This window comes from Prionailurus viverrinus, chromosome A1 (assembly GCF_022837055.1).
Source record: "Prionailurus viverrinus isolate Anna chromosome A1, UM_Priviv_1.0, whole genome shotgun sequence".
Taxonomy (NCBI): Eukaryota; Metazoa; Chordata; class Mammalia; order Carnivora; family Felidae; genus Prionailurus; species Prionailurus viverrinus.
The window spans coordinates 129,209,780-129,232,917 of NC_062561.1; the positions used below are offsets into that span (position 1 = coordinate 129,209,780).

General features: G+C 39.5%; 1 protein-coding gene across 2 annotated transcripts in view; it reads right to left on the bottom strand.

The window, feature by feature from the left end:
* The window catches only part of DEPDC1B (DEP domain containing 1B), an 84,384-nt gene extending 63,634 nt beyond the window's left edge, over positions 1-20,750 (bottom strand). Inside the window, exons 1-3 of one of the 2 annotated variants that reach the window (XM_047877464.1) lie at positions 20,625-20,703; positions 19,724-19,864; positions 12,848-13,113 (exon numbers count right to left, since the gene is read on the bottom strand). In XM_047877464.1, coding sequence (XP_047733420.1) covers positions 12,848-13,080 — 233 coding nt within the window. In that variant the 5' untranslated portion in view covers positions 13,081-13,113; positions 19,724-19,864; positions 20,625-20,703. Of the gene's footprint in view, positions 1-12,847; positions 13,114-19,723; positions 19,865-20,624 lie in introns of both variants that reach the window. The other variant, XM_047877456.1, reaches the window with a different exon arrangement.
* Between the last annotated feature and the right edge of the window lie 2,388 nt (positions 20,751-23,138).

Consider the following 23,138-nt stretch of genomic DNA (forward strand, 5'->3'; position numbering starts at 1 on the left):
CAGGAGTGGCATAATATATTCAAAGAGCTGAAAGGAAAACACCTATAACCAAGTTACTCAGCCCAATAAGGACATCATTCAAAATTGAAGGAAAGATAAAGAATTTCCTAGACAAACAAAAGTTAAAGGAGTTTATCACCATTAAAGCAGCCTTACAAGAAATGTTAAAGGAATTTCTTTAAGTAGAAAAGGCCAATAAGTATAAGGCAATTCTGAAATGAAAAAAATACACAGGTGGGAGAATATAAGTGTCGGTTTTTAGAATGTGCTCAAACTTAAGTGACCATAGACTTAATACAGACTGCTATATATTTAGGATATTATAAATAAACCTCAAGACAGCCAAAAACCAAAAAGAATAAAATACCTAGAAATAAATTTAACCAAGGGGGTAAAAGATGCACTCTAAAAACTCTAAGAAACTGATGAAAGAAATTGAAGACAACAGAAACAAATGAAAAGATGCATCATGCTCATGGATTGGAAGGTAATATGGTTAAAATGTTGAGAGGCACCTGGGTGGCTCAGTCAGTTAAGCGTCCAACTCTCAGTTTCAGCTCAGGTCATGATCTTATGGTTTCATGAGTTTGAGCACCACACATCAGGCTCTGAACTGGCAATGGGGAGCCTGCTTGGAATTCTCTCTCTCTCTCTGCCCCTTCCCTACTCAAGCTGTCTCTGTTTCTCTGAAAATAAATAAATAAACTTAAAAAAATTTTTTTTTAATTTTTTTTTTTAATCTTTATTTATTTTTGAGAGAGAGACAGAGTGTCAGCAGGGGAGGAGCTGAGGGGAGGGAGACACAGAATCAGAAGCAGGCTCCAGGCCCTGAGCTGTCAGCACAGAGCCTGATGTGGGGCCCAAACTCATGAACTGTGAGATCATGACCTGAGCTGAAGTCAGACGCTTAACCGCCTGACCAACCGAGGCGCCCCTAAAATAAAAATTTTTTAAAGGTTGATACTATCCAAAGCAATCTACAGGTTTAATGCAATCTCTATTAAAATTCCAATGATAATTTTCACAGGACTAGATAGAACAACTAATCCTAAATTCTGTATCACCATTCTGAAGAGTCAAACACTCTGAAGAGTCAAAGCAATCTAGAGAAAGAAGAACAAAGCTGGAAGTATCACAAACCCAGATTTCAAACTATACTGCAAAGTTATAGTAATCAAAACAGTATGGTACTAGCATGAAAATAGACACGTAGATGAAAAGAAGAGGACAGAATAAACCCAAGCCTATAGGGTCAACTAATAGACAACAGAGGAGGCAAGAACATACAATGGGGGAAAAGGTGGTCTTTTCAATTAACAGTGCTGGGAAAACTGAACAGCTACATGTAAAAAGAATGAAACTGAACCACTTTCTTACACCATACACAAAAATAAACTCAAAATGGATTAAAGTCCTCAATGTGAGACCTGAAACCATAAAAATCCCAAAAGAAAACATAGGCAGTAATTTCCTAGATATTGCCCTTAGCAACATATTTATGCCTCCTCAGGCAAGGGAAACAAAAAAAAAAAAAACTTTTGAGACTACATCAAACTGAAAAGCTTTTGCACAACAAAGGAAACCATCAACAGAACAAACAGGCCACCCACTAAGTAGGGGCAGATATTTGCAAATGATGCATCTGATTGGGGGTTAATACCCAAAATATATAAAGAACTACAACTCAATAGCAAAAAACCCAAATAATCCAACTAAAAATGGGCAAAGGACTTGAAGAGACATTTTCCCAAAGACATAACCAGTGTCCAAAAGACACATGGAAAGATGCTCAACATCACTAATCACCAGAGAAATGTAAATCAAAACCATGAGATACCACCTCACACCAGTCAGAATGGCTAGAATCAAAAAGAAACAGCAAGGGTTGGGAAGATGTGGAGAAAAGGGAGCCCTTGTGCAGTGTTGGTGGAAATGTAAGCTGGTGCAGCCACTGTGGAAATCCACATGAAGGTATCTCAAAAAATTCAAAAGAAATACCATATGACCCAGTAATTCCATATTAGGGTATTCACCTGAAGAAAACAAAAACACTAATTTAAAAAGATATATGCACCTCTATGTTTATTGCAGAAGTATTTACGATGGCCAAGATATGGAAGGAGCCCAAGTGTCCATCAACTGACAAATGGATAAAGAAGATGAAAGAGAAAGGAAGGAAGGAAGGAAGGAAGGAAGGAAGGAAGGAAGGAAGGAAGGATGGATTTCCAGCTATAAAAAAGAATGAAATCTTGTCATTCACAACAACATAGGTGGACCCAAGGAGTATTATGCTAAGTGAAATAAATCAGACCGAGAAAGACAAATACCATATGATTTCACTTACACATGGAATCTAAAAACAAAACAAATGAACAATAACAACAACAAAAACAGACTCATAAAGACAAAGAACAAACTGGTGTTTGCTGGAGGGGAGCGGGGAGAGAAATTGGTAAAACAGGCAAAAGAGATTAAGAGGTACAAAATTCTTGTTATAAAGTAAATAAGTCATGAATAAAAAGTACAGAAGAAATATAATCAATAATATTGTAATAACTCTGTATGGTGATGGAGAATAACTATACTAATCGTGGTAAGCACTTTGTAATATATATAACTGTTCATCACTACGTCATACACCTGAAACTAACATAATACTATATGTCAACTATACTTTGATTAAAAATAAATTTTAAAAGTTAAAGTCTGCTCCACAACCACATATTTAAGTAACTGCACCAAATTTATCCCTATGACTTCCTGACCTTAAACTTCTCCAGTCAGGCCATTCTCCTCTCTCCTCTCCTAGGAAAGCCCACTTAGACATTTCTGAACAATAGCCTCAGTCTTGCTATCCTTGTCACCTGAAATACCCTCTCTCTTCTCATTAACCAGATCCCACCACATTCTTGGGACCCAGGTTGAAGTCCTCCACCTCCTGCTCCATGAGATCTCAAAACACTCCCACAGCAAGTGGGTCACAAACACAAATCCTGCAGTGGCCAGGCAGACAACATCACCATGATACAGTGCAGTATAATGGAAGGGAATGGTGGCAAGAATATCAAGTGCAGTGGGTTTGCCCCAACTAAAGACTTTCAGGTTCACAATTTCTTAAGACACTGCGTCAAAGCTCAGAATTATTAGGAGCCTCTGGGGAAAGGAACTGGGTAGCTGGAGGAGAGAGGTGGAATGGAGATTTTTTCATTGCAAATACTCTATTATACTTTATAAATTTTGAACTACATTAAAGTATTATCTTCCCAAAATATCCAAAATTGGGGAAAAAAAAAAAACGAGATGAAAACATTTTTATCACTAAAAACACTATGCCAGTGAGACAAAACAGATGTGTCAATCCAAGGGCTAACAGTGTAACACCTCTAATTTATTACTTGTTCTGGTTCATTTTGGTTAATTAATTAAATAACACCCTGTTTCTGCTACTTATCTTTTTCATATATGTATACTCTATCTCTCCAGAGAATGCCAAGTTAGGGAGGAAATGAATCATGTTATATTGCATTAGAATGACAAACACGTGGGAAAACTACTGAATATTTGGAATCATAAGCATTTAGAATTTTAAAAGTCCTTAAAGATCTAGGTTATCACGTCATTTTATTTATTTTTCTGTTCATTCTTTTTATTTATATATATAAAATTTATTGTCAAATTGGTTTCCATAAACACCCAGTGCTCATCCCCAACAGGTGCCCTCCTCAATGCCCATCACCCACTTTCCCCTCTCCCCCACCCCCCATCAACCCTCGGTTTGTTCTCAGTATTTAAGAGTCTCTTATGGTTTGTCTCCTTCCCCCTCTACAACTTTCTTTTTTCCCCTTCCCCTCCCCCATGGTCTTAAGTTTCTCAGGATACACATAAGAGTGAAAACATATGGTATCTGTGTTTCTCTGCCTGACTTATTTCACTTAGCATAATACTCTCCAGTTCCACCCATGTTGCTACAAATGGCCAGATTTCCTTCTTTCTCGTTGCCAAGTAGTATTCCATTGTATATATAAACCACAACTTCTTTATCCATTCATCAGTTGATGGACATTTAGTTCTTTCCATAATTTGGCTATTGTTGAAAGTGCTGCTATCAACATTGGGGTACAAGTGCCCCTATGCATCAGCACTCCTGTGTCCCTTGGGTAAATTCCTAGCAGTGCTATTGCTGGGTCATAGGGTAGCTCTATTTTTAATTTTTTGAAGAACCTCCACACTGTTTTCCAGAGCAGCTGCACCAGTTTGCATCCCCACCAACAGTGCAAGAGGGTTCCCATTTCTCCACATCCTTGCCAGCATCTATAGTCTCCTGATTTGTTCATTTTAGCCACTCTGACCAGCGTGAGATGGTATCTCAGTGTGGTTTAGATTTGTATTTCCCTGATGAGGAGTGACGTTGAGCATCTTTTCATGTGCCTGTTGGCCATCTGGATGTCTTCTTTAGAGAAGTGTCTATTCATGTTTTCTGCCCATTTCTTCACTGGATTATTTGTTTTTCGGATGTTTTTTGGAGTTTGGTGAGTTCTTTATAGATTTTGGATACTAGCCTTTTATCCAATACGTCATTTGCAAATACCTTTTCCCATTCCATTGGTTGCCTTTTAGTTTTCTTGACTGTTTCCTTTGCAGTGCAGAAGCTTTTTATCTTCATGAGGTCCCAATAGTTCATTTTTGCTTTTAATTCCCTTGCCTTTAGAGATGTGTCAAGTAAGAAATTGCTGCAGCTGAGGTCAGAGAGGTTTTTTCCTGCTTTTGCCTCTAGGGTTTTGATGGTTTCCTATCTCACAGTCAGGTCCTTCATCCATGTTGAATTTGTTTTTGTGAGTGGTGTAAGAAAGTGGTCTAGTTTCAACTTTCTGCATGTTGCTGTCGAGTTCTCCCAGCACCATTTGTTAAAGAGACTGTCTTTTTTCCATTGGACATTCTTTCCTGCTTTGTCAAAGACTAGTTGGCCATACATTTGTGGGTCCAATTCTGGAGTCTCTATTCTATTCCATTGGTCTATGTGTCTGTTTATGTGCCAATACCATACTGTCTTGATGACTATAGCTTTGTAGTAGAGGCTAAAGTCTGGGATTGTGATGCCTCCCACTTTGGTCATCTTCTTCAATATTACTTGGGCTACTCAGGGTCTTTTGTGGTTCCATACAAATTGTAGGATTGCTTGTTCTAGCTTCAAGAAGAATGCTGGTGCAATTTTGATTGGGATTGCACTGAATGTGTAGATTGGGTAGTACTGACATTTTAACAATATTTATACTTCCAATCCATGACCATGAATATTTTTCCATGTTCCATGTGCACTCGAGAAGAAAGTATATTCTGTTGCGTTGGGATGCAGAGTTCTAAATATATGTCAAGTCCATCTGATCCAGTGTATCATTCAGGGCCCTTGTTTCTTTATTGATCCTGGGTCTAGATGATCTACCCATTGTTGTAAGTGGGGTATTAAAGTCCCCTGCAATGATCACACTCTTATCAATAAGGTTGTTTATGTTTGTGATTGTTTTATATATTTGGGGGCTTCCGAATTCAGTGCATAGACATTTATAATTGTTAGCTCTTCCTGATGGGTAGACCCTGTAATTATTATATAATGCCCTTCCTCATCTCTTGTTACAGCCTTTAATTTAAAGTCTAGTTTGTCTGGTATAACTATGGCTACTCCAGCTTTCTTTTGACTTCCAGTACCATGATAGATAGTTCTCCATTCCCTCACTTTCAATCTGAAGGTATCCTCAGGTCTAAAATGAGTCTCTTGTAGACAGCAAATAGATGGGTCTTGTTTTTTTTTTTATCCATTCTGATACCCTTTATCATTTGGTTGGAGCGTTTAGTCCATTTACATTCAGTGTTATTATTGAAAGATACAGGTTTAGAGTCATTGTGATGTCTGTAGGTTTCATGCTTGTAGTGATGTCTCTGCTACTTTGTGGTCCTTGCAACATTTCACTCACTGAGTCCCCCTTAGGACCTCTTGTAGGGCTGGTTTTGGGGTGATGAATTCCTTCAGTTTTTGTTTGTTTGGGAAAACCTTTATCTCTCCTTCTACTCTGAATGACAGACTTGCTGGGTAGAGGATTCTTGGCTGCATATTTTTTCTGTTCATCACATTGAAGATTTCCTGCCATTCCTTTCTGGCCTGCCAAGTTTCAGTACATAGGTCTGCTACTACCCTTATGTGTCTACCTTTGTATGTTAAGGCCCATTTATCCCTGACTGCTTTCAGAATTCTCTCTTTATCCTTGTATTTTGCCACTTTCACTATGATATGTCGTGCAGAAGATCAATTCAAGTTACGTCTGAAGGGAGTTCTCTGTGCCTCTTGGATTTCAATGCCTTTTTCCTTCCCCAGATCAGGGAAGTTCTCAGCTATGATTTGTTCAAGTACATCTTCAGCCCCTTTCTCTCTCTTCATCTTCTGGAATTCTTATTATACGGATATTGTTCCATTTGATTGCAACGCTTAGTTCTCTAATTCTCCCCCTCGTACACCTGGATTTTTTTTTTAATCTCTTTTTCTCAGCTTCCTCTTTTCCCATAATTTTATCTTCTAATTCACCTATTCTCACCTCTGCCTTTTCAATCCGCACTGTGGCCACCTCCATTTTATCTTGCACCTCATTTACAGCATTTTTTAATTCATTATGATTATTTTTTAGTCCCTTGATCTCTGTAGCAATAGATTTTCTGCTGTACTCTATGCTTTTTTCAAGCCCAGCAATTAATTTTATGACTATTATTCTAAATTCTTGTTCAGTTATATTGCTTAAATCAGTTTTGATCAATTCATTAGCTGTGGCTACTTCCTGGAATTTCTTTTGAGGAGTATTCTTCCGTTTCGTCACTTTGGCTAGTTTTCTGTCCCTTATGCATTTTAAAAACTTGTTGTGTGCTCTGCACCTGTAAGCACTGCTATATTAAAGGAGGGTCATACACTGTCCAGGGCCTGGCCCTTCAGGAGGTGTCTTTTCTCAGACTGTTACTTGCTTTCTGTTATTGTGACTTTGCTTATTTTATTACCGTACTCATAGTGATATTTTGGACCCTCCACCAGGTGTGCTTTGATTTGTTTCTTGCAGTAGCCCTTTTTTCCAGCTTTCCCATTTTCTTCCTGGTAGATTCAGTCTCTTTTCCTCCCAGGCTCTGATGTTCAAAGTCCTTTGGCTTCTGCACTTCTTTGTTTGAGAGACACAGGAAGTATGGACCCCCTACTTCTCCCCCATGTTGGCCCCTCCAATTATGACAGGACAACGACCCAGGATTTGATGAAAAGAATAAAAACAAAAGAAAAAAAAATCACACACACATTTTGAGCTTACTATGAGAATACAGGATGCCCACTAGAGGGAGCCATAGTCCATTAACTTGAAGGTGAGGTCCGTAAAAGTGTTCCCCTCAAACGGATAATGAAAACATTTTCCCAGGGCCACAGGATGTGACTAAAGAGCCACGGACCTAAACAATTCAAATTTCTTTCTCCAGAGGTACAAACGGAGATCTTCAAATCTCCAGCATTAAAAAAAATGTTATTAGCATACAGTAAAATTGATGTGTTTTTTTTGGTCCACAATTCTATCAATTTTAATACATGTATACATCTGTACAACCACCACAATCAGGAAACAGAACAGTTCCATTTTTCCCAAGAACTCCCTCCTCTGATTTTACAGTCACATCTCCCCCCAACACACACAGTGGCATTCCATTTTATAGATGTAAAATGTTTATCCACTCACCCACTGAAGAACATCTGGTTTGTTTTCAGCTCCTGGCAATTACTATAGAGCTGCTATCAATATTCATATACAAGTTTTTGTGTGAAAATAAGTTTTCATTTTTCTAGGGTAAATGCCCAAGCATGGGAATACCGAGTTATACAGTACATAGAGGTTCAACTCTAAAAGAAAATGCCAAACTTCTCTCCACGGTGATAACCAATCCAAGCTTCCTACCACCAGTAGAGCAGATTTCCAACTGCTCTGCATCCTCTCTAGCGCTTGATATTGTCAGTATTTTTATTTTAACCATTCCCATAAATATGTAGTAGTATCTTATCCAGGTTTAATTTGCATCTCCCTAATACTAATCATAAAAATCATTTTAGGCATCAGTAGCTCTTGAGTTATCTTTGGTGAAATGTCCATTTAAGTGTTCTGTTCATTTTTTAATTGGGTTGTTTGTCTTCTTACTGTTGAGTTTTTTAAGTTCTTTATATATTCTTGATACCAGTCCATTGTCATATATATGGCTTGCAAAGTCTCTCCCCATCTGTACCTTGTCTCCTCAGACTCTTACTAGTGTCTTTCACAGAGCAAAGGTTTTTAATTTTGATGAAGTCCAAATTATCATGTTTTTTTTTCTTTTATGAATCATGCTTTTGGTGTCATGTCTAATAACTCTTTACCTAACCCCAAGGCATAAAGAGCTTCTCTTGTTTCTCTAAATTTTTCCTAGTTTTACATTTAAATCTATGATTCACTTTTAATTAACTTTTGCATAAAGTACACAGTTTACATTTGAGGTTCATTTTTTTAATATAGAGGATATATATCTAATTGTTCTAACACCATTTGCTGAAAAGACTACTCTTTTTTCCTTTAAACTGCTTTTACACTTCTGTCAAAAACCAAGTGGCCAAGTTTGTGTGTGATTCTGGACCACCAATTCTGTGCCAGCAATCTAAGCATCCATTCCTTCACCAACACCACAGTCTCCATTACTGTAGCTTTATGTAATAAGTCTTAAAACTGGGCAGCATGAGTCTTGCTTTTGTAAATTAAGAATGTGGAAGTAACATTATTCAAGAGAGCTGGCAATATCTACCTAACAAATTCTAGTTTCAAATTAAAATCAGTGTTTTGGAAATAGGACAGGAAAAAAAGCAAATATGAAGGCAAGGGAACAGAAAGAATATAGGAAACAAAGAGAAAGAAGTAGGAACATGAGAGAGACACACGTAAAGAGGTAGAAACAAAGGAAAAGAAGAGATAAAGGGGACAGGGAGAGGTGGGAAAACAGAGGAAGTGGTTCCCTACACATCAGATCTCAACCACTAAAGCTGAGCCAAGCAAATTCCTATCTGTGAACACCAAACACCTTCCCACTTACACGATCCACCAGAGCTAGCATCAGTAATGAGAACAGGTCAAGGGCCAGGTATCTCACAAGACCAGGAACCTCATCCTCCTAAAAATCTACAGTAGGACAAACACTTTTCTCATTAAATCATTCAAAACAAGCAATTATCATAATATCGACTTCAATTTTTATATGACCCATTACATTAGTCTTAAATACTCCTATATAACTGCCTGTTCACATAAATAAACGGACACATTTGATGATCAGCATGAACTTTCCTTAACTAGAACACTCCTGGTGTTTGGTTTAGATATTTCAAAGAGAAACATCCTTGGTTCTCTTTGGATGAACTATCCACCCTGTCCACCTCCCAGGGTTGCCATGAAGATCAAAGGAGATCATGGAAGGGAAACTGCTTCATAAACTGAAATTTTTCATACAAATATATATCAATGCCTCTCCTCATTAGAGGTATAGGACCAGGAAACTTTGTCAGACACAGATGAAAGCATCTGGCTCAACTACATAGACCCTTTAGTGAAATCTAAAATGGTCTTTAGTAGCAGCAAATTCATAATTCTTTCCAGACAACGGCATTATTAACAAGAAGGATGTGGTTCGGTAACTAGCTCTGGGCAGTTCTCTACAACATCTCTGACAATGATGGACATTCAGATATTGGGATCTTGCTTTCCTTTCTTGCACGCTAAAATTCACTACTTCCTTCTATTTTCTATACTTACATCTTTGATTCTGGAGGGAAAAAAATCATGGTTAACAAATGTAACTGTAGTCACAGAAGAAATATGACACACAGTCTTTAAGAACTAGAAATAAAATTTGGTACATTCCAAAATAAAAGCTTAACTTTCTGTTACAAAATTCTCCCACATATACTGTGTGTGCATGCGTGTGTGTGTGTGTATATGTGTGTGTGTGTTTTCGGACTTCCAAAAAATGCTGTAAGAGCCTTTGGTATTTCATGTAGCTTTCTGTAATTCACAAACCCAAGAAACCACCCACCTCCTGCTATATTTGTAAGTGCTTAGGTTGATGATGTTTACCTCACTTCCTTTATTTGACAACTTCTTTTCTTTCTTTTAATGCTTATTTTTCAAGGACAGAGAGCACGTGAGCAGAGAAAGGGCAGAGAGAGAGGAAGTGAGAGGATCCAAAGCAGGCTCCCCGCTGACAGCAGAGAGCTCAATCTTGGGCTCAAACTCATGAACCGTGAGATCATAACTAAGCTGAAGTCAGACACTAAACCAACGGAGCCACCCAGTCATCCTTTGACAATTTCCTGAAGACAGAGGATCATTAACTGTATTACCTGGTAGTTAAAACATTACTGGAATTCTGTAAATACATAAACGCATGTTGGGTACACCAAATGCATCTTGTTTATTACTGTGTGTTTACTCATCCAATCACTATCTAATAACCTAAGTCAATCTCACGTTGTGGAAATGGAGGCAATATAGCCTATCGTAAGAACACAGGCTTCAGACACAGACACCTCAATTCAAATCCTGACTCTTACTACCAGCTGAGTGACTCTGCAGAAGTTAGAAACTTTGGCCTTAATAACTTCCTAATCTTTAAAATCAGGATAATACGCTACATCGACAGATGCTGAATTAAATAACAATAACGTGACAAGTCAGCACATCATCAGTGTGTGAGTACCTTAGCTCCTTCCTTGCCAGCAAGACTCCTCGGCTATCTGTTCCAGCCTCCTTGATACTACCTAGGAAGGCTTGATATTTAGAAGCATGTTCTGGAATTTCTCCACCTTACTGACTCTCCATCTACTTTCAAATCTAACCTGCCTCTAGATCCTCATCTCCCTCATCTGCTTCCATTATAATCCGGCAGCAGGACGTACTCTGCTAGGAAAGCAGGTGCAAGCAGAGCAGGCAGGGCAGCCCCCGTCCCACTCTTCTCTGGAGCCCTGGCACACAGCTGCGAGGATCCGAGCTCCGGTCCTGGAAGCTGCACGCGGGCAACAGCTGCCGCCTCTCTCATTAGCTCACTCTCAATTCAGGGCACATGCTCCTTAACAAATGCTTTACTTATCTGAATAGATTTCATCTGACAGTAATCTGAGAAATTGGCAAACACCAGTGGTAACTCGGAATACTTCCACTGGGGCAAATGGAAAGCTATGAGTTTTCAGGTGGTAAACAACAGAAGAAAATAGTGCTCCCTTTATGATTCACAAGTATTAGAGAAAGTGAAGAGAAAATCGCTATTTAAAGGACAAATGTACTCTGGCTATGCACTCGATGTTTTAAAGCGGGACACCTGATTAAATCTTCATCCTGACGTGAAGCATGCTCTGCCAGGGCGGGGTGGCCGGCTCCTAGAGCATTCTCCCATTTCACTCTTCTGAGGACCCTCAAAGCCTCCTGAGATGCAAGGGATGTTACCCAACGTAAGGTGGTCACAAGAGAACAGATTGCAAGTTACTCATCCAGACAATCTTTCACAAGTGTTCTAACTAAGTTGTGATGGGGTACAAGCAATTACAGTTTCCCAAGAGAAATAATCACTTACAAATCCCCAGGGAAGTATGGCATGCAGAACCAGGGCTGGAGTTTCCACTGCCTGATGCTAACAAGCACTACGGTCTCAGAATAAGCTCAAATCACCCAAGATCCTAATTAAAAGTTGGATGAACAAGCCAGAAATAACTGCCAAATGGAGAGACAACTAAATGTCCCATGACAGTCTTGCTATCTAGAAGCTGGAGACTGCCGATGAAATTCCATAAAGAAGTTAATGCTAAATGTGCAGCAGTGTCTGGTCTTAGCCTTGGGGCTGGTGGCAACCCTCACACTGCTCTGTGAGCTTCCTCAGCAGCTAGTCCACAAAAGAGCCAAATGGTTCAGGGAGGAAATAAACAGGTTTTCTCTGCTCAAAGTCATGGGTCCCAGGGACCCCAAACTCCCTTACTAAATGTGTTGTAAGAGCATGCCCGATTTTCTTTTGGAGTAAAAGAAAACAAATGTTAAGGATCCATATTCTCCATTTCTTCTTTTAATCCCTTTCAGGTTCTCACCCCTTTGGTAGGCCTGTCAGTAACTCAATACTTACTCTTTTCAGGACATGTGCAGCTTCATTCCTCTAATACTCTCCCAGTCCCTAAAGCTTACTTAGGTAAGTCCCGTCCGCCTCCAGCAGTAAAACAACCTAGCATGTAGTGAGAAGGAAAGTCTGAGTGAGAGACATGCATTTTTCCCTTGGGCGATCGGGTGGTAAGTGACCAATCACAAAATAGCACTAAAACATGAGCAAAAACATTTGGCGGAAAGCAGACATACATCAGGGAATTCTAGTACAACGCTTCATACAGGCTCTGAGATCTGCCTAAAGATCAGACCCACTCTGCCGCTAATCCCCTGAATAAATACATTCTCACTGCCAGAGAGGCCCGGTCCAGAGCTATTTCACCCTTTCCTATTCTCTAGAAGCACTGAGCCACTGTGATCACCCTCCCAGATGTGCAAAAGGCAAGAAAAGATGTCCTCTCTGAAAACTCACTACAACAAAACACGGCCAGGGGGCACTCTACAGACCTAAGAACACGGCAAGAGGCTTTATTGTGACAACACATTCAGGTCTTCACTCAACAAATCACAAGGACGAGCATCACTCCAGTGGACAAGAGAGATTCTTTCACATGAGGCAGTTTCAAGAGACTGACCAGAGCCGCCCGTCCTCCCCCTTAAGGTTTACTTGTCACCGTTACCTGTACAAGTGACGATTGTCTTCAAAATCTTCCTGACCCCATTTTCCCTTGATGTCTTCAATAACATGATTCTTAAGGAATTTTTTCAGCAGCTGGACTGTTTGCTTACGGGTCACCTCGGGGCCAAAGTTCTGACTGCACCTCAACAGCTCATGCAGCCAATCCACGGCTTCAGCCGCCGTGAAGCAGCATTCGTAACTTTTAAAACGACAGCGATGTTTCCGTAAGGGCATCCTAGCGCGAAAAAGCTCAACTGTTTCATTCCACTGGGGAAAAAAGGGAGAAAAGCATGTAGCAATCAACTGGTTTTGTTCAAGTTATTACATCCCAAATATTTAAGATGATGAAGGCAGTTTTTCCACTTAGAAAACCGTCTTAATGACAGCCTCGACTTTTTTTTATTTACGACCTTCACACTTGAAAGAAAAATAACTTTTGAAACGGTATTTTATATTTTTAAAAACTGTATTTTATTCATTCAATAGGTATTTACTGGAGATAAGACCAGAAAGTTGTCCCATTATGTGAATTTAATGGATTTTTACATTAATGACAAACATATGATCAAAAAAATTGATAAACCAGAGCCCAATATGCCTAATTCACTTCTTGGAGCTCTAATATGATTTTACATCATTAAGCAATATGTATCTTTTATTACATGAAAAGCATCAAATGGAGAGAAGAAAAGGTAGATGTACAAGATATAGTCCTGATGTCAAAACATGTTTAAAACTCCTGCAAAATATTTCCCTCTTAAAAAAAAATCTAGACATCCACCCCTTCATCTGCCTTCCCTAAATTAAATGAAATGTTCACATAAGGTATCCTTCCTACATAATTATACCAATTTCTTTTTAGGACTCTAGGCTTCCTGCCAGTACTCCTAAAAGTATTAAAACCTCACGGTCTTACTCTCCTAACCACTGTCCCTTCTCCCACTCTTCTCTTTCTGTATCACTGCACCAAGTGAATTTTTACTTTTCACCTCCTTTCCCATTGAAATCAGAAAATCTTTTTCTAATAATTATAGTTGGGTTTTTTTGTTTGTTTGTTTTTTTAGAAAGACAGAGAGAGAGCATGAGTGGGGGAGAGGGGTAGAGGGAGCCAGAGAGTATCTTAAGAATCTTAAGCAGACTCCACGCTCAGGGCGGAGCCCAACAAGGGGCCTGATCCCATAACCCTGGAATCATGACCTGAGCTGAAATCAAGAGTTGGAATGAGCCACCCAGGCACCCCCAGGGTAATCTCTTACAACAAATTTGGGGTGCAAACTATTCTAGGGCTAGAAAGAAATTGGGGCAAAACCAAGACCCAAGGAAGATGTGCAAAATGGCACATCTCCCTCAGGCAGTTAGTCTCAGAATATAATCTGAAATCTGTTCTGTAGTTTCCTCATTAAGTGGTCATTTCATTATAGCACCTATAGCTATAAATATAAACATACTTTTAAACAATATCCACATATTTTTAACCATTGTTGTTTATTCTCTGCTGACACCTAGCCTTCACGTTAGTCCTGATCAAGCATATTGGGAGTGGGAAGAGTTAATAAAAAAGATTTGCATTTATTTTAGGTTGACTGAATTATCATAATCATTATCAGTTAAACTTAATACATCATACTTTATATATTACTTAATAAATGTAATGGAGACATGGGTTCCTGGGATCCAATATTTCAAAACAGAAGTAAACATGCCTATTAATTGACTCAAGATGGTAAGCAGTTCCTCTATTCTAATTAGGTAAGTAATAATATACACTGTAACAAATTAAATGCAGAAGTGTATACAATAGAGCCTGCCCAGTCTCTCTCCAATCCCACATACCTATCAAACATATGCACATATATATAGATTTTTCCTTTTTTTATACATGTGTGTTATTTATTATTACTGCTGTTGTTTGCTTCCTTTTTAAAGAAATACGATCAATCCTATTGCACACATTACCCAACTTGTTTTTGCACTGAACATAGCATGGATGTCTTTCCATATCAATACCTGTAGATCCAGCCCATTCTTATGAATAAGTTGTTGTTTCAATGAGTATTGTGGTTTCAATGAGTTGTTACTCATTCTTATGAATAAGTTGTTGTTTCAATGAGTTGTTGTTTCAATGAGTACTCAAATAATGAGTATTTGTTGTTTCAAAATATTCTTATTTTAAAAACCTAAAGGACCAATGTTTTTATTTATTTTTGTTAGAATGGATTTCTAGAGAGGATCAGCATATTTAAATCAAATGTAACAATTTAGAGTGATACCAGCAGCGTATGCGCATCCTACCTTACCTTTGTCCATCACTAGATGTTACTATCATCTAGATGTTACTGTTTCTGCCAATCTGCGTTCAAGAAATGGTATCGCTTAAATTTTGTTTGCATGTTGCTCTCTTCATCTTTAGTAAGTTTCATTTACTCATCTGAGACTTGACATTTTTCTATTGGGTAGTCTCTTAATTTTTTTTTAATGTTTACATCTAGCATTTAAGTCAAAGCGCAAAGAAGTCAAGAAAGTTAGTCTATTTTGCTCAGTTCCATATCCCCACAACTGAAGGCAGTGTACATGTATTTAATAAAGGTGTATTGAATTAAAAAATATGGAATATTAATCTATTTTTAAATATATTAGGAATGTTTTCTCCTGGCTTATCAATTTGTTTATGTAGTCTCTAGCTACATGAAGGTTTTATTGTTGATGATGATATTTTAATGAAACAAATATATCTTCTTTTTCTTTATAGCTTCAGGGTTTTCCCCTTTAGGGGAAGGAAGTTGGACATTTTCCCATCCTGATGTATTAAAAGTATTCATCAAAGTCTTCTAATATTTTAGAGTGATTTTTTTTTTTTTTTTTTTACTGTTTGAATCTACAACTGGAATTTTTTATGGGAGGAGGAAGAATACCCTTTTTTCAATGAATTGAAATAGTAAATTACCTTACATAGTATCTTTCTTGATTCTGTTCTGAATCAAGATCTGAACTCTTTTTTATCCCACTGTGCTACTTGTGTTTTCCTGTGCTATACTATACCACAGGAAATTACAATTAATTAATTACAATTAATTAATTGTGATTACAATCAATTAATACTAAGTTTAAATTTCTGGTAGGTCAAGGTCACCTACAGTCTTTTTTTTTCCAAAAAAAAATTTTTGAACATACTTTTACTATTCTGTATGAGCTTTTCATTCAATGCATTTTCCACAGAGAAAAAAACAATTCATTATGATAACATTTTTACTGACTCTGTGGACAGCTGGTTTTCATTATGCACTAGAAATTTGCTAATAAGACATATTTATCAAACATAAATTATAAAAAGAACTTTTAATTTATGTTGCTTTTTAATGGCATTTATCATTATGGATTATATTTACTTAATCCATGAAACGCTTTAGAATTCTAAAACCTAGTGAGAACCATGATTTCTGTTCCCACTTATTTCCAAAACTAATAATGTTGCTATTTCGTTACTCTGTAAAACAAAGAATTAAGTTCTGCGTAAAACAAGTTACAATTCTCAGTCACACTTAGAAGGAAAATAACCTACATCAACAAAGAACAAGGCAGAGCTTCAGAATGATTTTGTTCTACAACATATTACATTTGAAGAGATAATCTTTATAGCAAAGGGGATAAAACAGATTTCTTTGTGATTAAAAGACTTTTTTTGTTTTACTTATTTATCTCTTAAACTAGGGATCTGAAATAAGGAATCAAACAATTGTTTTTGCTTCACATCATGAGCCAAACTACAAAATACAGCACTGAGGGTTGAAATGTGCTTCCTGTTCTTTTCTCCAGGATATTTATTCTATTTCCTTCCTTCTTAGTACCAAAAATATTGTGATAATGGTGCTACAATGATATAGCACCTGGGAGCAGAGACAACCAAACTCTAGATCTAGTTGTACTTGCCGCATACTAACAAGACAGGCCTAATCGAGTCAGTTCACCCCTTTAGGTCTCAACAGAATGGCGGGACTGGACTAGACAATCATTCACATCCATTCTAGTTCTCAGATTCAATGACAGCTGTGTTTTAAAGTTTAACAGTTGCTTCAAATGCTATAAATAACTCAGAATTAAGTTCAAAGAATCCATAGATAATAGAGGAGTTTTTAAAAAGCTGTTTTCTTTCTCCTCATTATTTCTATTAAAATGATCAACTATGGTTGCCCCTTAAACAACGGGTTTGAAATACATGGGTCCACTTATACACATTTTGGTCTATAAATACAGTACAGTACTGTAAACGTATCTTCTCTTCCTTATGACTTTCTTAGTAACTTTTTTCTCTAGCTCATTCTAAGAATGCAGTATATAATACATAAACATACACAATACAGTAAAACCCGGATTACAAGTAACTTGCTCTGCAAGTGTTCCACAAGATGAGCAAACATTTCTAATAAATTTAAACGAGAGGTGTCTTGCAATATGAGTTGTACATGACGCCAAACATCATATGATCACAACTGACCCAATGGTTCTTCTCTCTCTCTCTCTCTCTCTCTCTGTGGGATTGTGGGTGATCATCTCCCATGCTCAGACACTCAGTCTCAGGCCACGGTGATTAGCAGAAATCAATGATTTTTTAGAACACTGGAAGGTGCCCACAAGTGGCACCAGTGTATTTTTTGTCACTTCAAAGCACCTATGGACGGTCCTTTGCTTTTCCATACAAGAGTAAGCTTAGGAATGCTTTGCTTCATTCTAGGTTAGGCTGCCTGCAGATACAGACCCTATCCTCTGCTGCCTTATTGCCAGTCTCATTAAATACAGTATATGACAAGAGCTTATTAATACTGGACTGTAGTCAACATCGATGTGAGTGTATACAATGGCCCCTATGCAGAAAAAAATTCCATTGAGCCAATAGATAGCAGTGATTCCATTAATGACAGTGAAAGTCGTCCTACACCATAACGTTCCTCTCTCATCCCCCTCACACCAGCCACGAAGGTTTTCAAAGGTAAGTGCATGTTCATTTGTTTATTTTTCTTTATATTTTGTATTTTCTTTATTATTTTGTATTATATTACAGGATTGTCATCATTTTCATATGAATATTTTTGGGTTGTGGAATAAATCATCTGAATTTCCATTATTTCTTATGGGGCAATTCGCTTTGATATAAAGTGCTTTGGATTACAAGCAGGTTTCCGGAACAAATTATGCTCACAAACCAAGGTTTTATTGTATGTGTTTATTGACTATTTATGTTATTGGTAAGACTTCTGGTGAATAGTAAGCTGTTAGTACTTAAGTTTTAGGAGAGTCAAAAGTTATACACAGCTTTTCTTTTTTTAAAATGTTTATTTTATTTTGGGGGTGCAGGGGAGAGAGGGAGCAGAGAATCTGAAATGGGTTCTGTGCTGACAGCAGAGTCCAATGTAAGGTTCGAACTCAGGAACCATGAGATCATGACCTAAGCCAAAGTCAGATGCTTCTGACTGAGCCAGCAAACACCCCCAATTTGCAAATGCACATGGGTGGGCACTCCTAACCCCCATACTGTTTAAGGGTAAACTGTATTTGTATGTGGGTTACAAAAGTGAAAGCTATTTCAAAGAAGATGAGTAAGTTGCTAATCAACTTCCACATTCATCATGTAATGACTTAGAATCTGTCATCTGATTTTTGGCATAAAAAATTCACCGAATCCATAAAACGTTATTTTCAGATAAGACTTTGATGCTTTAGAAAATGAAGCTGTACATGGTTTGAAAAAGTACAGCAAGGCATGAAAGGAGGAAGTAATGGTCTGCTCTTGGAATGCCAACAGATTTTCCCAAGCTTTTCCTGAAGATTGGGTTGAGGGTGATGCTGGGAGAAGGGGAAAATGATAAGTGGGGAGAGGGAGATGGAAAGGGGAGCTGGGATAAATAAGTAAAGAGAGGACTGGTCACAAACTTCATGATTTACCTGGTAAGAGGTGTAAGACACAAGTGAATTATGCTTGGGGAAACATACATTTTATAATGAGGGAGAAAGCACCTGTAACGATGACTGAGATGACTGATAAATCAGAAAGTCTCACTTTTTAAAAAAATTTTGCTAATGTTTTTTGGGCTTTCAAAATGTTAGTTTAGGATCAAGGATCTCAAACAGAATAAAGCTGACAAATGAACTGACTACCTGGGAAATTCTGGTAAAATTGAGGTGCTTTCATTAATGATTCGCATAATTTTCTGCTTAACTTGATCAGGCTTGGCTAACCTTGACCTGTGTATCACTCCTTGGAGGATGACAGCCTCTGGAGGACAAAGAACACATTCCTTTATAAATTCCTTTGATAATATTTTAATGTGACTCAGAATGAAGCGGTGTCTTGTTACATAGGTACTCTGCATCCAAGAAAAGTAGTGATTCATACAATTCAGTGAATGAGATTAAAAACAGTTCCAATTCTGATGTAACTTGTTTTAGTCTAAAGCAGGAAGGATGAAAACTAGTTACTCCAAGATCCTGAGCCTCTCTGTTTCCCTTGCTAACTACTGTGAATAAACTGGGGAGAGAGGGATGTGTCTTTTCCCTCCACAAAGGACAGTAAACTTTTTCAAAGTTCCTGATGAAGCACAATCTATATCTCATCCCTAAAGATGGACCTACTAATAGCCCCGACCCCAGATGGTTTCAAATGGTAGAAGCAATTGTGAAGTGGAAGCAGGTATGAAAACACGATTTTTTAAAACCCTTATCTGTTCTCTGTCAGCACCATCCACACCTCTAAGAGGCTAGCCCAATGGAAATTCTAAATTTATATTTGCTGAATTTTTTTTAATGAATGAATCATTATGAATGCCTGTAACAAACAGATTGTTTGCAAGGATGAGTGCAATAATTCCTCCCGTGCTGTTCCTACCTTTTCCTGGATATCCGTTAGGTGGCAGAGAACAATGAAACGAATTCCCAAGTTAGACGTGGCCAGAAGTGGTAACAGACCAAGGAGCGATGTCCTTCCTGCCAAATTATCAGCAGGCTTTCATACAAAGCTTCTAAAAACCTGCCAGTGACATTGACAAATTGTCACCACTTACTCCATTACAGTAATCCTCTGAAACGCAAAGCACTAAAATTACTTGCTCCAGGTCACAAAGAAATCAACTACACCTAAGAGCCCTGAACACCAAAGTTCTTCTCCCAGAAGAAAAGACAGCATCCGGGACCATCAGGGGCTGCAAAGTCCCTTTCACAACCATTCGGGTCAACCGCTGATTTAGGTCGGTGCTGCCAGAACCAGAAACGCTGGGAGCCAGAAAAGCGGCTAAGACCCACCACCATCCCGGGGGCACCGTTAGAAAGAACCGCAAGTGTCACCACACGAGACACTCAAGACGGAGACACGCCCTGCCTGGATTGCGGCAAAGGGTGAGTGTTAGAAAGGGTGGGTGGCCGTGAGGTTACGGATGAGGTGGGTCCTTCCTCTCCCGGCAGCAGGCGTTCGATTCCAGAGGACAAAGGGGGTGGGGGGTACGGTCACCCTAGTGTTTCGGATGCTTTATATCGGAAGGCGTCACTTACTGCCGAGAACCAGGCCGACGTCTGGGGACGAAGCTGCACGCACCCCAACGACGTGCTGAGCTCCAGACCCGGTAAGCCTTTCCTAGCGCACCGCCCGGAAAACGGCCGGTTTTCCGGTGGGGCCCGTCCGCACCGGCCGAAATATGTCCCGCCTCCAAACCCGGGCCCCGCCAGCCCTGTAGAGGGGAGGATTGACCAGTACGCGGCCGGCGGCTGCGCCCAGCCCCGGCATGGTCACTCACCAGCTTGGTGGCCCGGTATGGGCCGGGCCCCACAATGCGGTGCTCCATAGCTGGTAAGCAGTGGCGGCGCCGGCCGCCCCTGCGCGGATCCCTGCAGGCTGGCGGCGCAGCAGTTTGAATCGCGAGCCTAAGCGCTACAGACGCTGATTGGGCGACACGGAGACACGTGACGGGAACTGAGGGGCGGGGGCGGGGCCCCGCCTGGTAGGCGACTGGTGGCTGTGTTGGCGTCTCCTGTGAGCTCAGACCGGCCGGGGACCGAGTCGGCTGTCCTCCCTTATCCCACCCGGCTCACGCCAGGATGTGCACTGACCGTGCGGGGTGTCTCTGTTTAGCACTGGAGCGAACCTGGCCGACCTCAGACAACGGCATACCTACGCTTTCTTTGGTAGAGGGTCAATAAAGAGTGTATAATTCGGTGATGGAAATCGTGGACTGTGAACAAATCCGAGTCAGCATTCCATACGTACAGTGAACCTGCAGGTGCTACTAAGTAGGATTGGGAGAAGTGGGCAGTGAAATGAAGCGAGTGAACGGCATCTACAAGTGGAGGGACACTGAAACACTGGATAAGGTCACTTGACCCCAAAGAGTGTCGACAGCCCCTAGAAGCAGTAAAGAGCTGGAAACAGGGATGACTGCGTGGCTCAATAGGTTAAGGATCCAACTCTTGGTTTCAGCTCAGGTACTGATCCCAGGATGGTGGAATTGAGCCCGCATCAGGCTTGTGCTGAGCGTGGAGCCTGCTTAAGATTTTCTTTCTCTCTCCCTCTGCCCCTCTCCCCCGCTGGCTCTCTCTCTCTAAAATAAATAAAATGAGGGAAAAGGGGTCGGGGGGCGGAGAGGGGAGGCGCGGGGATGGCTCAGTCAGGTAAGCGTGGGACTCTTGATCTGAACTCGTTGATTTGGGCTTCCGTCAGAATCCCGGGGTCATGGAATAGAGCGCTATGTCCTGCTCTGCGCTGACAGCTAAGCCTGTTTGGAATTCTCTCTGCCTCTCTCTGTGCTTACCCCACTCCTGCTCTCGCTCTCTCTCTTTTTCTTGCAAAATAAATAAACTTTTTTTAATGAAAAAAAAAAGAGCAGGAAGAGTGCCAATTCATCTATTTTTTCTTTTGATAGTCTATCCCTTGAATTTGAATTCTATATTTTATATCAGCCTAAAAATTTCTGTCTTTTGCCAGAGGGCTGTTTTTCTGCTCAGAATTTTCCCCCTATGAAGTGCTGGTCTGATTTGCTATTGTTAAAGGAAAAATGAGGTTACCACTCTATACCTACAACTGGAGTTTAAAGTTCAAATATGAAAAAAAAAAAGTTCATATCTGGTCACCTCAGTGAGTACCCGGGATAAGATCAAACCCCCACTTTCATGACACCCCTCCTCCATTTGCTCCTTTAGATATATAGTTAGCTGCATTTTAGAAAGCCCAGAAAAATTCAGAGATGACATGTATGTATTACTTTTATATTCAGAAAAAACAATACAGATAGCATAAAGGTAATTTTTGCCTCCACTGAGTGAATCCTTATCAGAAAGGATTCCAATGAGGCACAAGAGAAAGAAGAAATGTAACTTCAGAACCTTATCCATCCGGGACTTGTCACCAGCCACTGTGGTTGTAAACTGCAATCTGATACAAAATGTCATGCCCTGCCTCCTGAGCATTTTCCCAAGAGTCCATCATGAGCCATACACAAGATAATTACTTTTACTGGAAAAACATATTTCAAAATGATCTACATATCAGAGGCCACAGTCTTTGTGACTGGAGTTTAAATTGGGCTGCTGATAATCTACCGGTCTTTCAGCATCACATAAAAACAATTGGGAAACTGCTTACATACTCTTCTCTGGCACGTTTAAGTGTGACACCATCAAGATCCTGTAGAAACTTTGACTCAGCCTCAGAACATCTTTATAAGGTGCAGTGAGTATTGGCAATTTCACCATCACCAGCTAACTTATCACTGGCGTTAGGAAATTCCAGGCTGTGGAGCAAAAAGCAACATAGGCACCAAGTATATTTAATGTGGGTTTGGAAATTGTGTTTCTCAATCACTGAGTAGGGAGTGGTTGGGAGCAAGTCCCTCACTGCCCAGAGGGTTCCTGACTGCCGCATTCATTCCTCCTGCTGCCTGAAAGGTCTCCCGGCAGGTTGGATGGGTCGTTTTGAAAGAACTCCTCTGCTGAAACCCAAGTCGTTCACTGCTTATATTAGACTTGAGCCATTTGGATTATGCTGTAACCCCATTCAGTCGTGTTCCTTGGCATTTAAGCTATCAAGACAGTCCATTTGCTGAGGTTCTTAAAAGTTGCAAAATCCGTGACTTGATTTCCATACTTATTGGTCTGTACTGTCATCACTCTACTGGGAAATGTTCCCCCAGAAATTGTATCAATACTATTCACTAATAAGGGCATCATATTCTTTGGGGATATGGGTGGCAAAGAAAGGATAAAAATATATGGGAAATGTAAAACCATACTATTTCATTGAAACTGTTAAATAATAT